General features: G+C 38.4%; 1 protein-coding gene across 3 annotated transcripts in view; it reads right to left on the bottom strand.

Annotated features, from left to right (window-relative positions):
* GCFC2 (GC-rich sequence DNA-binding factor 2) overlaps nt 1-18,841 on the bottom strand; it is a 74,839-nt gene extending 55,998 nt beyond the window's left edge. For all 3 annotated transcript variants that reach the window (XM_060168543.1, XM_060168544.1, XM_060168545.1), the window contains exons 1-2: nt 18,532-18,841; nt 14,077-14,202 (exon numbers count right to left, since the gene is read on the bottom strand). In XM_060168543.1, coding sequence (XP_060024526.1) covers nt 14,077-14,202; nt 18,532-18,814 — 409 coding nt within the window. In that variant the 5' untranslated portion in view covers nt 18,815-18,841. The remainder of the gene's footprint in view (nt 1-14,076; nt 14,203-18,531) is intronic.
* Nucleotides 18,842-19,073: the final 232 nt, after the last annotated feature.

Genomic DNA, 19,073 nt, shown 5'->3' with positions numbered 1-19,073 from the left:
CACGGGCAGACCCTTGCCTGGGGAGCCCCCTGCCAGCTGGGAAATCTGCTGGGACAGACAGAGGGGCTGCGGAAGCCTAGACTATACTTGTGAGGAGTGCAGGCATGCTGGCTTCCTAACAATCAGGATGGAAAGGGACCAGTGCTGGTGGCTGATGCCTTGCTGCACTTCCCAAGCCTCACCTCACTTACCAATCCGAACCATGTGCCAAGTGGGACCACAAACACGTTAAGTGCTGAATTTTGGGCAGACAGGATGTGGAAGAGGACTCCATTTACCTGTGTGGAGACAGTGGAGACAGCCCTGATGGCCTGGGGTGTGGTCCAGGCTGAAACATGGAGCCCACTGTCAATGTACACAGGGAAGGGTGAGTCCAGCTGTGGCACACTTTGTCAGTGAGCACACCAGGTGGTATCACAGAAATGCACAGTGGCTGGGCATTGAGGTTCGGTGGAAAGGCCCTGGGCAGCAGCATGCAGTGGTTCATTTCCCGGTGAGAATGCTCCAGCCCTGCCCACTCCACACCTCAGCCTGGAGCTGGAATTGGGGTGGACAGGTCCTGGGAGAGGTGTGCCACAGAGGCAGCCCAGGTCCCAGGCAGCAGCACAACAACCTTGATCCTGCAGCCACAGCGCCCCAGCCTCCAGCCACAGCCCACTCCACAAAAGAGCCTACCACTAGGTCTGGAGTGAAACACAACAGAGAAAGGGACACAACATTGCACTGAGTCTGAGAGGAACTGCAGATGCCTGCCTAGACGGTGCATGGGCTCAATGTGACCATACAGGCCCCACTTGCACCAACAGTCGCCTCCTTTGGGGCAGGGCATGCACTCAATGGCAATGAAATCTCATCAAACACAAACTTCAGGGCTTCTACTCCAACAGCTGTGGAGTAGACCCCACTCCCAACAGAGCTGTGATAGCCACAGAGCAAAGAGGAGGTCCTGCCCACCACAGAGCCCAGGTTCTAGACGCTTCAACACCAATCACACCCCCTATCAAGGGGTTAATGGCCAGCAAATGCTAAGGAAAGACATGGCTGGCACCCACACCAAAACCAGCCCACACACCAAAAATATTTGACTCACGGAGTCTACACAGGGATGCTCCCACATAAAAACACCCCTTCAAGACCACAGTAGATAAATGTTTCTCCTAAATTCATAGAGAGAGAGAAAGTTAAGTAAAATGAAAAAGCAGAGGAACTACTCTTAATTAAAAGAACAAGAGAAATCCCCTGAAAGAACAAATAATTTCTGAAACAAACCTCACCAGTCTACTAGACCTTGAGTCCAAAAAGAAGGTAATAAAAATGCTAAAGGAATTAAGAAAGATTATCAATAGAAATGCAGAGCACTGTAACAAGGAACTAGAAACTATGAAGATGAACCAAATCAAAATTAGACAACTCAACTGCTGAAATAAAAACCAATCTAGAAGCAATGAATAGCAGACTAAATAACACAGAACGTGGAAGTGATCTGGAAGACGGAATAATGGAAATCACTCAATCAGAACAGCAGACAGAAAGACAAATGAACAGAATATGAAGATAACATGTAAGAACTATGCGATAATATAAAGCATGCCAAACTATGCATAATAGAGGTTCCATAAGGAGAAGAGAGAGAAAAGGGGATTTAAAATATATTTGAAGAAATTATGGCTGAAAACATCCCAAACCTTGAAGAAGGAAACAGATATCCAGGCACAGGAAGCAGAGAGGGTTCCAAACAAGATGAACCCAAAGTGACCCACACCAAGATACATCATAATTAAAATGGCAAAAGTTAAAGAGAGGATTCTAAAGGTAGCAAGAGAAAAACAAAGAGTTAATTACAAGGGAACCACCATAAGGCTATCAATTGATTTCTCTGCAGAAACTCTGCAGGCCAGAAGGGAGTGGCATGATATATTCAAAGTCCTGAAAGGGAAAACCCTGCAACCTAGGATATTCTACCCAGCAAGATTATCATTTAGAATAGAAGGAGAGAGAAAGAATTTCTCAGACAAGCAAAAACTAAAAAAATTCAGTATTACTAAACCTACCCTAGAAGAAATATTGAAAGGTCTCCTCTAAATAAAAAAGAAACAAGAATCTATAGGTAAGGGAAAATCACAATGGGAAAGCCAATATATAAAAGGATTGAAGACCACTTAAATAAGCTAGTACATAGATTAAAAAATAATTACAAATATTTTTGTAAAAGCAATTATAACTACAATGAACAGCAAAAGAATAAGCATGAAGATGTAAAATATGACATCAAAATTAAAAAATGTGAGAGAGGGGGACTCTAAAGATGTAGATTTTTTTTTACAATGTGTTTGAACTTGTATGACTATCACTTTAAAGCAAGTATAGTTATGGGTCAACATACTTGAACCCCATGGTAATCACAAATTTAAAACATACAGTCGATTCACAAAAACCAAAAAGAAAGGAACTCAAGCATAATATAAAAGAAAACCATCAAACTACAAAAGGAAAAACAAAAAGAAGAACCAGAAAAGAACTACAAAAATAACCGGGAAACAAGGTTTAAGATGGCAACAAATACATACCTATCAATAATTACTTTCAATGTCAATGGACTAAATGCTCTGATTAAAAGACACAGAGAGGCAGGTTGCATAAGAAAACAAGAACCCATAATATGATGCCTACCAGAGACTCACATCAGGGTGGAAGACACACAGATAGAAAATGAGGGGATGGAAAAAGATATTCCATGCAAATGGAAACAACGAGAAAGTGGCAGTAGCAATACTCATATCAGACAAAACAGACTTTAAAACAAAGGCCATAAAGACAAAGAAGGACATTATATAATGATAAAGGGATCAATACAAGAAGAGGGTATTACACCCATTAACATATATGTACCCAATATAGGAGCACCTAAGTATATAAAGCAAATACTAACAGGCACAAAGGGAGCAATTGACAGGAATACAATAATAGTGGGAGACTTTAATACCCCACTGACATCAATGGACAGACGTTCCAGACGGCAAATCAATAAGGCAACAGAGGACCTAAATGACACAACAGACCAGTTGGACTTAATTGATTTCTACAGGATACTACAGCCAAACAAAGCAGAATACACATTCTTTTCAAGTGAACATGGAATATTCAGTAGGGTTAACCACATACTGGGGCACAAAACAAGCCTCAAAAAATTTAAGAGTATAGAAAGTATTTTAAGCATTTCTGACCATACTGCTATGAAAGTAGAAATCAACCACAGACAGAAAAATGGGAAAAGAACAAACACGTGGAGACTAAACAACACACTAATAAAAAACCAATGCATCTACAATGAAATAAAAGAAGTCAGAAAATACCTCAAGACAAATGACAATGAAAACACAACCATATAAAATCTATGGGATACAGCAAAGCAGTTCTAGGAGGGAAGTTGATAGTGATACAGTCCTTCCTCAAGAAACAAGAAATTTCTCAAATAACCTAACCTACCACTTAAAAGAATCTGAAAAAGAACAAACAAAACCCAAAGTCAGCAGAAGGAAGGAAATAATAAAGATCGGAGAGGACATAAATAAAATAGAGATCAAAAAAACAATAGAAAAGATCAATAAAACCAAGAGCCGGTTTTTTGAAAAGATAAACAAAATCGACAAACCTCTAGCCAGGCTCACCAAGAAGAAAAGAGAGAGGAACCAAATAAATAAAATAAGAAATGGAAGAGGAGAAATAACACTGATACCACAGAAATACAAAAAATCGTAAGAGAATATTATGAACAATTAATTATATGACAACAAATTGGACAACCAAGAAGGAATGAACAAGTTTCTAGAAACATACAGTCTGCCGAAACTGAATCAAGAAGATACAGATACTTTGAACAGACTGATCACTAGAAGTGAAATAGAACTGGTAATAAAAAAACTCCCTACAAACAAAAGCCCAGAACCTGACGGCTTCACAGAGGAATTCTACCAAACATGCAATGAGGAACTTATTCTTATTCTTCTCAAACTCTTCCAAAAGACTGAAGACGAGGGAACACTCCCAAATTCATTCTATGAAGCCACCATCACCCTGCTACCAAAATCAGAGAAAGACACTACAAAAAAAAAAGAAAATTATAGGCCAATATCTTTGATAAACATCGATGCAAAAATCCTCAACAAAATATTAGCAAATCAAATCCAACAATACATAAAAAAGATTATATACCATGATCAGGCTGGATTCATCCCAGGGTCACAAGGATGGTTCAACATACACAAATCAATCAATGTGATACACCACATTGACAAAAGGAAAGCCCAAAATCACATGACTATCTCAATAGATGCATAAAAAAGCATCTGACAAACCTCAACATCCATTCATTATAAAAACTGTCACCAAAGTGGGTATAGAGGGAACATATCTCAACATAATAAAAGCTATTTATGACAAACCCACAGCCTATATAATACTCAATGGTGAAAAGCTGAATGCCTTCCCACTAAATTCTGAACAAGGATGTCACTCTTACCATTTTTTTTTCTTAGTCAGTATACATTCCAGAATTTATTCCAATACATTACCAAGTACATGGGTCAAAGGAGAAAAATATATTACCATCTCATAAAATAATCATGAAAGATTTAATTCTGCTTACATTTTAAAGAAATGTAATGATTCTAGGCAGCAGTGCTACGTGTACTTGATTTTTCTACAAGGAATGCAAATAAGAATTGTGTCTCTATTTATTTATTATTTTATACTGGAGTAGAGTTGATTAACAATGTTGTGTTAATTTCAGGTATACAACAAAATAATTCAGTTATACATATACATGTATCTATTCTTTTTCAAATTTTTTTCCCATTTAGGTTATTACAGAGCATTGAGCAGAGTTCCCTGTGCTATTCAGTAGGTCTTTGTTGGTTATCTATTTTAAATATAGCAGTGTGTACATGTCAATCCCAAACTCCCAATCTATCCCTCCCTCTCACCTTTCCCCCCTGGTAACCATAAGTTCATTCTCTAAGTCTGTGACTCTGTTTTGTAAATAAGTTCATTTGTATCATTTTTTTCGATTCTGCATATAAGTGATATCATATGATATTTGTGACATTTATTGAAAAGAATGAAATAATGCCATTTGCAGCAACATGGATGGACCTGGAGATTGTCATACTAAGTGAAGTCAGTCACACAGAGAAAGACAAATATCTTACCACTTCTATTCAACATAGTTTTGGCTGTCCTAGCCACAGCAATTGGATAAGAAATAAAATGTATCCAAACTCAAACATAAGAGATAAAACTATCATTATACATAGATGACATGATACTCTATACAGAAAACCATAAAGCTTCCACATAAAAACTATTAGAATAAATAAATTCAGCAAGATAGCTAGGATACAAGATTAATATACAGAAATCTTCTTTAACAATGAAATATCAGAATGAGAAAGTAAAAAAACAAACCCATTTAAAATCACATCAAAAAAAAAATTCCAAAAAAAAAATATCCTAGGAAGAAACCTAAGGAGGTGAAAGACCTATATGGTAAGAACTGTATATAAAACAGTGATACAGGAAATTGATGATGATTCAAAGAAATGGAAAGATATCACCTGCTCTTGGATTGGAATAATTAATATTGTTAAAATGGCCATACAAGGCAATCTACAGATTTAATGCAATCCCTATCAAATTACCCATGACATTTTTCACAGAACTAAAACAAATAATCCTAAAATTTATAAGGAACCACAAAATACCCAGAATTGCCAAAGCAATCCTGAGGAGAAAGAAGAAAGCTGGAAGCATAACTCTCCCAGACTTCAGACAGTCCTATAGAGCTACAGTAATCAAAACAGCATGGTACTGGCACAAAAGAAGATATATAGATCAATGGAAAACAACAGAGGGCCTAGAAATAAATACACACAACTACTGTCAATTAATCTATGACAAAGGAGGCAAGAACAGAACAAAAAAAGACTCACAGACATAGGAAAAAACTTATGTTTACCAGAGGGGAAAGGGTGTGGGGGAGGGATAAATTAGGAGTATGGGATTGATAGATACAAACTACTATACATAAAATAGATAAACAACAAGGACCTACTGTAGAGCACAGGGAACTATATTCAATATCTTATAATAACCTATAATGGAAAATAATCTGAAAAGTATATATATAACTGAATCAGTTTGCTATACACCTGAAACTAATACAATATTGTAAATCAACTATACTTCAATTAAAAAAAAAGAATAAAGGTTAATATCATGCCCAATTGGTAAGCAGTCTCTGCAACAGTGCACATCTCAAGGCCGATATTCCAGTACTGGATCATTCTAATAGTTCTATCATCTGAACAAAAAAATAAATGCACTCCATCTTCTACATACCAGTCCTTACACTTATCTCATTCCTTCTTCCTCTTTTCCTCTCCAGAAAAAAAGAAAAAAAAACAAAAACAAAACACGAAGTGTTCCTTACAGGAAAAGTTTTCATCTTTCAATCAGTGTTTCTCAAAGGGGCATCAGAGGAGGGACAATTCTTCACCTTGGTAAACTGTCCCACATTCTTTTCTTTATCATCTCTTGCCTTCAGGGCACTACATGCCAGCAACACCTCAGGCACTATGATAATTTAAAACTATCCTACATATTTCCAAACACTGCATTTTCTCCTTAGGTTCCCAATGCTACCAACACTGTCTAATCTGCCATCTTCTACAGCATCACTGTTCAGTACTGTAACCACCAGCCATATGTGACTATTTAAATTTAAGTAAATTAAAAGTCCAGTTCCTTAGTCACACTAGCCACATTTCAAGAACTCTATAGACACATGTGGCTAGTGGCTAATGTACTGGACTGTGAAGATACAGAACCTTCACAGAAAGTTTTATTGGACAGCACTGTACCTAGAGTCTAGACAAAGCTTCACTTGTCTACTAGGCTTCAATTCTTAATACTGGCTTCATCACTAATTACTTCTGTAGCTTATGAACTTGTTTTAGAAAAAAAATTAGAAGAGCTTCTGGTTCCTGTTATTTCACATGTTAATAAAGCACTTACTACTATACTACAAATCTTTAAAAAAATATTTTAACAATTATATTTCAAATTAATGTTTCCTTTATAAAGCTATACATTTTACTTTGTTTTCTTCAGAAGGGGTCTTAGGCTTCATGAGACTGAAAAGAGTCCACAGCACAAGACAAGTTAAGAATCCTTGAGCTAGGTAGAAGGCCAATAAATATTTCTGGCTTTCTGGGCCATAAAGTCTCTGTTACAACTTCTCAGCTCTGCCATTGTAGTGCAAAAGCAGCCAAAGACAATACATAATTGAATGAGCATGGCTTTAATAAAATTTCATTCACAAAAGCAGATACTGGGCCACATTTGGCCCACAGGTGGTAATCTGCCAACCCCTGAACTGGATTTATCTTTCTAAAACAAAAAAATGGTCATGTCATCTATTTGCATAAAATTTTCAGTAGTTCCCTTAAAACCCTGTATTATTTGACTCCAGTCAGTCCCTCTGCTTTCTTTTTGTTCTTCTTTATTAAACTTAAACCAAGTATTTTCAGTCCAACAACTACTTTTTAGTTCTCTGCACATGTTATCTTTCCTAGAGTTTTTTTTTTTTGCGGTACGCGGGCCTCTCACTGCTGTGGCCTCTCTTGTTCAGAGCACAGGCTCCGGATGCACAGGCTCCGGACGCGCAGGCTCAGCGGCCATGGCCCACGGGCCCAGCTGCTCCGTGGCACGTGGGGTCCTCCCGGACCGGGGCACGAACCCGTGTCCCCTGCATCGGCAGGCGGACCCTCAACCACTGCGCCACCAGGGAAGCCCTTCCCTAGAGTTTTATATATGCTACATCCTATACCTGAAACATCCTCACAGACAAATTCTTACCATGTTTAGATACTGTCATGAATCACCCATTATAGCACAGTGGTTAAGAACCTAGGCTCTGGAGCAGATTCCCTGGGTTGGAATCCTAGCTCTGCCTCTTATAAGCCATCTGACCGTGGGCATGTTATGTAATGGAACTGAGCAGCCAATTTTGGTCCCCTGACAATCATTAGTAATGACTTATTTGCCCCACACTTCGCTAGAGTTTATTAATAATAAGTATCACTGGTATAGGAGATTGGTTCAAGATGGTGGAGTACAAGGACGTGCGCTCACTCCCTCTTATGAGAGCACTGGAATCACAACTAACTGCTGAACAATCATTGGCAGGAAGACACTGGAACTCACCAAAAATGGTAAACTACATCAAAAGACAAAGGAAAAGCCACAATGAGACGGGAGGTGGGGCGCAATCACAATAAAATCAAATCCCATAACCACTGGGTGGGTGATTCACAAACTGGAGAACAATTATACCACAGAAGTCTACCCACTGGAGTGAAGGTTCTGAGCCCCACGTCAGGCTTCCCAACCTGGGGGCCCGGCAACGGGAGGAGGAATTCCCAGGGAATCAGACTTTGAAGGCTAGCAGGATTTGACTGTAGGACTTCAACAGGACTGGGTGAAACAGAGACCCCACTCTTGGAGGGCACACACAAAGTAGTAGGCACATCAGGACCCAGGGGGAAGGAGCAGTGACCCCATAGGAGACTGAACCAGACCTACCTGCTAGTGTTGGAGGGTCTCCTGCAGAGGTGGAGGGTGGCTGTGGCTCACCATGGGGACAAGGACACTGGCAGCAGAAGATCTAGGAAGTACTCCTTGGCATGAGCCCTTCCGGAGTCTGCCATTAGCCCCACCAAAGAGACTGTAGCCTCCAGTGCTGGGTCACCTCAGGTCAAACAACTAACAGGGAGGGAACTCAGCCCCACCCATCAGCAGACAAGCGGATTAAAGTTTTACTGAGCTCTGCCCACCAGAGCAACACCCAGCTCTACCCACCACCAGTCCCTCCCATCAGGAAGCTTGCACAAGCCTCTTAGATAGCCTCATCCACCAGAGGACAGACAGCAGAAGCAAGAAGAACTACAATCCTGCCTGTGGAACGAAAACCACATTCACAGAGAGACAAAATGAAAAGGAAGAGGACTATGTACCAGATGAAGGATCAAGATAAAACCCCAGAAAAACAACTAAATGAAGTGGAGATAGGCAACCTTCCAGAAAAAGAATTCAGAATAATGATAGTGAAGATGATCCAGGGCCTCGGAAAAAGAATGAAGACAAAGATCAAGAAAATGCAAAAAATGTTTAACAAAGACCTAGAAGAACTGAAAGAACAAACACCTAGAAGAATTAAAGAAAAAACAGACATGAACAATACACTAACTGAAATGAAAAATACACTAGAAGGAATCAATAGCAGAATAACTGAGGCAGAAGAATGGGTAAGTTACCTGGAAGACAGAATGGTGGAATTCACTGCCATGGAATAGACTAAAGAAAAATGAATGAAAAGAAATGAAGACAACCTAAGAGATCTCTGGGACAACATTAAACGCACCAACATTTGCCTTATAGAGGTCCCAGAAGGAGAAGAGAGAGAGAAAGGACCTGAGAAAATATTTGAAGAGATAATAGTAGAAAACTTCCCTAACATGGGAAAGGAAACAGCCACCCAAGTCCAGGAAGTGCAGAGTCCCAGGCAGGATAAACCCAAGGAGAAACATGCCGAGACACATAGTAATCAAATTGAAAAAAATTAAAGACAAAGAAAAATTATTAAAAGCAACAAGGCAAAAATGACAAATAACATACAAGGGAGCTCCCGTAAGGTTAACAGCTGATTTCTCAGCAGAAACTGTAGATAGCCTCATCCAGGGGGAAGGAGCAGTGACAATGGACAACCTGAAATACAAAGTATGCCAATAAAATGGACAACCCTCCCAGAAGGGAGGGGCACGATATATTTAAAAGTGATGAAAGGGAAGAACCTACAACCAAGACTACTCTACCTGCAAAGATCTCATTCAGATTCAATGGAGAAATCAAAAGCTTTACAGACAAGCAAAAGCTAAAAGAATTCAGCACCACCAAACCAGCTCTACAACAAATGCTAAAGGAACTTCTCTAAGTGGGAAACACAAGAGAAGAAAAAGACCTATGAAAACAAACCCAAAACAAATAAGAAAATGGTAATAGTAACATACATATCGATAATTACCTTAAATGTGAATGGATTAAATGCTCCTACCAAAAGACACAGGCTTGCTGCATGGATACAAAAACAAGATCCAAATATATGCTGTCCACAAGAGACCTCCTTCAGTCCTTGGGACACATACAGACTGAAAGTGAAGGGATGGAAAAAGATATTCCATGTGAATGGAAATCAAAAGAAGCTGGAGTAGCAATACTCATTTCAAATAAAATAGACTTTAAAATAAAGAATGTTACGAGACACAAGGAAGGACACTACATAATGATCAAGGGATCAATCCAAGAAGAAGACATAAGAATTATAAACATATATGCACCCACATGGGAGCACCTCAATACATAATGCAAAAGCTAACAGCTATAAAAGAGGAAATCGACAGCAACACAATAATAGTGGGGGACTTTTAACACCTCATGTACACCAATGGACAGATCATCCAGACAGAAAATTAATGAGGAAACACAAGCTTTAAATGACACAATAGACCAGATAGATTTAATTGATATTTATAGGACATTCCATTCAAAAACAGCAGATTACACTTTCTTCTCAAGTGCACACTGAACATTATCCAGTATAGATCACATCTTTCGTCACAAATCAAGCCTTGGTAAATTTAAGAAAACAAATCATATCAAGCATCTTTTCTGACCTCAACGCTATGAGATAAGAAATAAATTACAGGAAAAAAAACATAAAAAACACAAACACATGGAGGCTAAACAATACGTTATTAAATAACCAAGGGATCACTGAAGGAATCAAAGGGAAATCAAAAATACCTAGAGATGAATGACAATGAAAACATGACGATCCAAAACCTCTGGAATGCAGCAAAAGCAGTTCTAGGAGGGAAGTTTATAGCAATATAATCCTACCTCAAGAAAAAAAAAAATCCCAAGCAATCTAACTTTACACTTAAAAGAACTAGAAAAGAAGAACAAACAAAACCCAAAGTTAGCAGAAGGAAAGAAATCATAAAGATCAGAGCAAAATTAATTAAATAGAAACAAAAAAACAATAGCAAAGATCAATAAAAGTAAAAGGTGGTTCTTTGAGAAGATAAAATTGATAAACCTTTAGCTAGACTCATCAAGAAAAAGAGGGAGAGGACTCAAATCAAAAATAGAAATGAAAAAGGAGAAGTTACAATGGACACCACAGAAATACACAGTATGCCAATAAAATGGACAACCTGAAAGAAATGGACAAATTCTTAGAAAGGTATAACGTTCCAAGACTGAACCAGGAAGAAATAGAAAATATGAACACACCAATCACAAGTAATGAAATGGAAACTGTGACTAAAAATCTTCCAACAAACAAAAGTCCAGGACCAGAAGGCTTTACAGGTGAATTCTATCAAACATTTAGACAAGAGCTGACACCCATCCTCCTCAAACTCTTTCAAAAAATTGTAGAGGAATGAATACTCCCAAGCTCATTCTACGAGGCCACAATCACCCTGATACGAAAACCAGACAAAGTTACTACAAAAAAAGAAAATTACAGACCAGTATCACTGATGAATACAGATGCAAATCTCCTCAACGAAATACTAGCAAACAGAATCCAAAAACACATTAAAAGGATCATACACCATGACCAAGTGGGATTTATCCCAGGGATACAAGGATTCTTCAATACATGCAAATCAACCAATGTGATACACCACATTAACAAACTGAAGAACGAAAACCATATGATCATCTTAATAGCTGCAGAAAAAGCTTCTGACAAAATTCAACACCCATTTATGATAAAAACTCTCCAGAAAGTGGGCATAGAGGGAAACTACCTCAACATAATAAAGGCCATATACGAAAAACCCACAGCAATCATCATTCTCAATGGTGAAAAACTGAAAGCATTTCCTCTAAGATCAGGAACAAGACAAGGATGTCCACTCTCACCACTATTATTCAACATAGTTTTGTAAATCCTAGCCACGGCAATCAGAAAAGAAAAAGAAATAAAAGGAATCCAAATTGGAAAAGAAGTAGTAAAACTGTCACTGTTTGCAGATGACATGATACTATACATAAAGGATCCTAAAGATGCCACCAGGATACAAAATGAATGCAGAGAAATCGCTTGCATTCTATAAACTAACAACAAAAGATCAGAAAGAGATATTAAGGAAATAATCCCATTTACCATTGCAACAAAAAGAATAGAATACCTAGGAATAAACCTACCTAAGGAGGTAAAAGGTCTGTACTCAGAAGACCATAAGACACTGATGAAAGAAATCAAAGATGACACAAACAGATGGAGAGATATACCATGTTCTTGAATTGGAAGAACCAATATTGTGAAAATGACTATACTACCCAAAGCAATCTACAGATTCAATGCAATCCCTATCAAATTACCAAGAGCATTTTTTATACAACTAGAACAAAAAATCTGAAAATTTGTATGGAGACACAAAAGACCCCAAATAGCCAAAGCAATCTTGAGGGAAAAAAACGGAGCTGGAGGACTCAGACTCCCTGACTTCATATTATACTACAAAGCTACAGTAATCAAGACAATATGGTTCTGGCACAAAAACAGAAATACAGAATAATGGAACAGGATAGAACGCCCAGACATAAACCCACGCACCTATGGTCAACTAATCTATGACAAAGGAGGCAAGGATATGCAATGGAGAAAAGACAGTCTCTTTAATGAGTGGTGCTGGGAAAACTGGACAGCTACATGTAGAAGAATGAAATTAGAACACTCCCTAACATCACACACACAAAAAAACTCAAAACGGATTAAAGCCCTAATGTAAGACGGGAAACTCTTAGAGGAAAACATAGGAAGAACACTCTTTGACATAAATCACGGCAAGTTCTTTTTTGATCCACCTCCTAGAGTAATGGAAATAAAAACAAAAATAAACAAAGGGGACCCAATGAAACTTAAAAGCTTTTGCATAGCAAAGGAAACTGTAAACAAGATGAAAAGACAGCCCTCAGAATGGGAGAAAATATTTGCAGACGAATCAATGGACAAAGGATTAATCTTCAAAATATATAAACAGCTCATGCAGCTCAATATTAAAAAAAAACAAAGAACCCAATCAAAAAATGGTAGAAGACGTAAACAGACATTTCTCCAAAGAAGACATACAGATGGCCAAGAGGCACATGAAAAGCTGCTCAACATCACTAATTATTAGAGAAATGCAAATCAAAACTACAATGAGGTACCACCTCATGCCAGTTACAATGGGCATCATCAGAAAATCTACAAACAACACATGCTGGAGAGGGTGTGGAGAAAAGGGAACGCTCTTGTACTGTTGGTGGGAATGTAAACTGATACAGCCACTATGGAGAACAATATGGAGGTTCCTTCAAAAACTAAATATAGAATTACCATATGACCCAGCAACCCCACTACTGGGCATATACCCAGAGAAAACCATAATTCAAAAAGACACATGCACCCCAGTGTTCACTGCAGCACTATTTACAATAGTCAGGTCATGGAAGCAACCTAAATGCCCATCGACAGATGAATGGATAAAGAAGATGTGGTACATATATACAATGGAACATTAGGTATAAAAAGGAACGAAACTGTGTCATTTGTAGAGACGTGGATGGACCTAGAGACTGTCATACAGAACGACGTAAGTCAGAAAGAGAAAAACCAATATCGTATATTAACGCATATATGTGGAATCTAGAAAAATGGTACAGATGAACCGGTTTGCAAGGAAAACAGTGACACAGATGTAGAGAACAAACGCAAGGGGGAAAAGTGGGGTGGGTGGGATGAATTGGGAGATTGGGATTGACATATATACACTAATATGTATAAAACAGATAACTAATAAGAACCTGCAGTATAAAAAAAATAAATATTAAAAAAAATCACTGCTATAGAAAAATACTAATATTAGAAATAAAGTTCTTAAACAAAATTCAAAAGTTACCAACCTAGTGATGTAAACTCTTCTTCCAGAGAGCTAGAGCTATTGGAAGATGAACTCTGATCATCTTTACTTTCTGAAGAACGATGTGTTCCATCCTCTTCGTCTGTTGAAAGATCAACCGCTCTGGATTCTAACAGGACGTTTTTTGAATATAACAAGAAAGAGTCAAGATGTTGGAATCAATAATTGAAATTATGAACAACACATGGCATATGTAAAATATGGTGTTTTAATTTTACTCCACATATTTAAAGTAGATATGCAGATCTTTCCTAATTTCCATTCTTTCTGAAATCAATGGATGGTCTAATAAATGTACAAGGACGTATCCTATTTGTGTTATCTACTTAACTAGTAAAATACTCTCTTCATTAAAGAATGAAACGAAAAGAGGAAAGGGAACATAAGAGAAAAAAGAAAATGACAAAAAGTGAAAGGATATTTAAATGAAAAAAGAAAAACACTGATAGTGAATAAGTAGAAAAAGAAAAGAATACTTAACGTACATTTCCTATATGCTAGACATACTGAAGTCTGGTTTACGAGATTTATTTCATTTAACATTCACAACGCTATAAAGTAAATGCTATTACTGATGAGAATATTAAGGACTGGAAAGGCTAAATAACATGTCCAATGTCACAAAGTTACTAAATGAAGAAGCTGGGCTTTCAGTCAAATTTCATCCAATTCTGGAATTTAGGCTCTTGTAATATAAATACTAAGTTACATTTCAATGGCTGGTGGTAAGAAGTACTATAATGAGTACTGTAGCCTCAAACCAAATCATGGATCTATTTCCATTGTGTGATTCTGGAAAGGACATAGTCAATTAATCTATTAAACAAAGACAGCATTAAGAGAGAACACCCACAGAGGTATTGTGAGAATCGAATGAGCAAAGTGTAAAGGAATTTATGGTATTATTGACAAAAAAGGACTTGTTAGTTCACAAATATTTTGTAATAGTTGTGAATAACCTTAAGATTTAAGATTACATAAATAAGTACTCTTATATTAAGAATGTTCCTTAATTAGAAAACCTATATAAATTTCAAAAAAGCTGGAGTAAAATCAAGAATTAAAAGACAAAGTAATATATTGCTTCTTGGCCATTTGGCTAAGATCAAGTGTAAAAGACAAGGAATATAGCTGTAGCTTACATCTTTCTTAGCTACTGCTATTTATAACAACTCCTACATCTTCTTAAAGTGAAGTAAAGTTACACCAGAGCAGTGGTTCTCAGAGTATGATCCATCAACGCTTGGAGGTCCCTCAGACCCTTTCAGCGGGTCTGAGGGAAAAGCCAAACTACTTTCATCACAACATTAACTTGTTACTTGCCCTTTCTACTCCGTTGGTGGGTAAAACTGCAAATCTTTTAGTATGAATCATAACAGTGATACCAATCTGCAGAAGCATCCACTGTATTCTTTTCCACCTTGTACTAGCAAGAAAAATAGTCAGTTTCACTTATTGTCCTTAATGAAACAATAAAAAAAAATTTGATTAAATTTTAGCCCTGAGTACACATCTTTTTAATATTCTGTGGATCAAAATAGAAGCATGCATAAAGCACTTCTGGCTCATAATGAAATGCAATGGTTGCCTCAAGGAAAAGCACTTGTGTGATGAGCTGCAAGTTGAACTTAACCACTGTCTTTGAGGAGGAAAACCTTTCTACTTGAAAGAATGACAGACAAACTCTAGTTATTCAGACATGGGTATCTGACAAACATTTTCTTAAAAACGAGCAAAGTTGTGCCTATCACTTCAAGAATTAGAAGTTTCAAGTGAAGTCTATAATTTTGGGAATTATACTACTGTGAACTTGATAGCTTTCCTCTACTGTGAACTTGATAGCTTTCCAATACTTAAAGACTGATGATGTCAGTAGTAGCATTAAGAGAGTTTTTCTTTTGACATTGTAATAAATTGTACCAACACTTGCAAGAACTGCAACTCGGTGAACTACTACTTTCCAAAGAGTCAATGCATGATGTTACCAGTCATGCATGGGTAAAAGAGCCATTCAAAGTGCAAAACACACCGACAGATTTTAATCTAGTGGAGTACAAAAAAATTGACTGATATGGTTTCAGCTTCCTCGTGCCAACTAAAAATTGGCACTTGCCTTCTGCATCTACAAGGATTAAGTCACAAACTACTGTAGCTGCTGATTTTCAATACACCCTGAAAGGAGTTCAGGGCAGAGATGAGGAATGAGGTACTCTGTGCTTTGGGAAAAACTGGCAGAACAGGCCTTCAGACAGATATTTTCAGAAGATTTTATGAGCTCAATCCTTACATCTCCTCATATCTGGAAAAGCACTAAAATCATTAATGGTGATGTCTGCTCCTCATGACTAGCAGCAAGCCTGCCAAAATGTGTGTTTGACCGCACAAACCCCTCTTCACTAATATCATATGTAATACTGACCTCTCCCCTACCTCTGTGGAGCAGTTTCTCAAAGCTACCTGAAACGCTGTCTCCTGGGCTATAGTTCTCACTTTGCCCCAAATAAAACTTAACTCACAAACTTTCACATTGTGCATTTTCTTCAGTCGACACACATTGCAAACTAACCTTTAAGAACCTATTACTTTTTGAGCTTCATTGTAATATTAAAGCAGAACACCTTCAATGAACTAAAAAGGCTCTTAAGTACTCCTAATCATCTATCTGTGGTTTTCTTCATACATTCAAACAACACAACATATTTCAATAGACTGAATGCAGAAATATCTGTGAGAATTCAGCTGTCTTCCATTAAGCCAGACATTAAAGAGATTTGCAAATTGAAAACGTCACTCTATTTTTCAGAAAACAGTTATTTTTCATTAAAAAGGTTTATCTGTACATATAATGAGCTAATTTTAAAAAAGAATTAATAAAAGTTTATCTTAATTCCTAAGATGGTAAATATTATAGATATAATCCACAGAAACAAAAGCTCTTTGGGATCCTTAATTATTCTTAAGAGTATAATGGGTATGTATACCTTTAAGACCAAAAGGGTACTCTTAAGACCAAAAAGTTTGAGAACCACTGTTTCACTGTTTTAGAAGGCAAGAGAAGAGGCAACTCCTGGGACCCCCCCCTCCCATTAAAGTTTAACCAGATGACTCTTACATAAAGCAAAAAATATTTTAAAAGTCATCAGAACTTCAGATAAACAGGTGATTATAACAATGACTAAGAAATCACCAAAATCACTTGGACTAAAAGTGGGAGAAAATTTTTTTACCTCAAGACTAACCAAAAACTATATATTTTTTTACAGATACTTTTTTATTTATTGAAATTATACCATGTATACTGTCTTGAAAATAACAATAAATTACGTAACATATCATTAGCAACATAGGTTTGTTTTCTACATGGTTATTTCATCCTGTGACAAGCCAGAAATGCTGAATCATCACTCTATTGGTGGCATCATCCACAGGTGACAAACTGGAGATTCTACTCATGTCAACAGGCCAGGGATTACCTCAGTTCATTAAACCTGAGTGTTAGGTATCCTGGAGAAACATGGTTTGCAGACAAAAGTAGGTAAAAAGTGCCATTTATCTGGAGAAGCTAGTTGCTTTTAGGGCCTTTACTACGAGCTTCACTACTGAATTTTTTTAGAAGTTCCTTTTAGAATGAAACATAATCTCAAATATTTTTATGTGTGTCTGAGTCAGAAGTTAATGTATTTAAACTTCAAGACCCTATTTATACAAGTTCCTTCCAAGTCCTTGTTCCTGTGTTTTTATTTCTAACTTTTCCTAACTATATAGTTTTATTTTTAACTATATTATTATTAAACTCCAATTCAAACTAGAACACATCTTATGTAAACAAGTTTATGCTGCTTGAATTCTATTTTTAAGAACGCAAAGGTACTTCAAAATTACTACACTGTATTTAACACCATTATTGGTACTCTACAGGGTCACCAATCTGTTGTTAGTGGCATATATTGCTATTTTTATCTTTTCTTTAAATAACCGCTTAAAAAACAAAACGCAAAAGAAAATGTCCCAAAGCCTGTCACCTAAATTTTTCTAGTGTATCGTTTTGCTTGTTTTCGAGGAAAAGAATTGGGGACAGAAAGTACCTTCACCTACCTAGGAGTATTAGGAATTTTTAAACTCTTCTGTGACGACTTAGGTTCTTCATAAGCATAAAGTGCAGCACTAAAGCTATATATAATTAGTGAGGGTTTATCTGACAGTGCAAACACGGACAAGCCCAAACCTTGCAGTATTCTTTCTACTCCCCCAAGGGGCCCAATACGGAGATACAGGCAGCAGGCCAGTGATCGCAGGCAGGTATCATCGTTGTTCGTGGTTGGCAAAGGGTTGTAGAAACCTCTAGAGAATCCCGCGGCCTCTTTCCCCATCCTCCCCACACCCCACCCCGGGCATCCACCCTGCTGCCCCAGGCACCCATCCTGCTGCCCCGCGTCACCTGGGACGTCCGAGCCTCCGTCCAAACGCGAAGCCGCTCTCGCGGCGTGCCGGGAACTGGCCCAGACCCGGCCGCGGCCCCGGCCCCGGCCCCGACCCCGGGCCCGGCGGGGTAGTTCCGCCGCTTCCGCGCGGCCTCCTCCAGACTGCAGCCCTTCCTCCGCAGGGCCCAGGTCTGCCTGCTCCCCCGGCGCGCCGGGTTCAGCAAACGGCTCCTGGGTGCTGTCGCTGTCACTAGAGTCCGCTCGGCGCTGCCGGAAAGTCCTTTTCGGCCTGTGAGCCATAGCAGGTTCACTTCCTGCTCTGGCTAACTCAGGCCTACAACAGTCACCCAGGCGCGCGCTCCCGCCTCCCGCCTTTCCGCCGCAAGCGTGCGCCCTACCGGCGCGTCTTCGACTCCAGCTTCGCCATGCGCATGCGTGCTTTGTTCCCTTCGATCTGTTCGACCGAGTTCGGTTCCCAGGGCTGAGGCATGTAGAGCGTTTTTACTTTGCAAGGCCAGATTGTGCAGATGGTCGCAGAGAATCTCGCTGACTTCCGGAG

Source organism: Lagenorhynchus albirostris, chromosome 13, assembly GCF_949774975.1.
Source record: "Lagenorhynchus albirostris chromosome 13, mLagAlb1.1, whole genome shotgun sequence".
NCBI classification, from domain to species: domain Eukaryota; kingdom Metazoa; phylum Chordata; class Mammalia; order Artiodactyla; family Delphinidae; genus Lagenorhynchus; species Lagenorhynchus albirostris.
The sequence above is the reverse complement of the archived record's forward strand: the minus strand, read 5'-3'. Positions and strand labels throughout refer to the sequence as shown.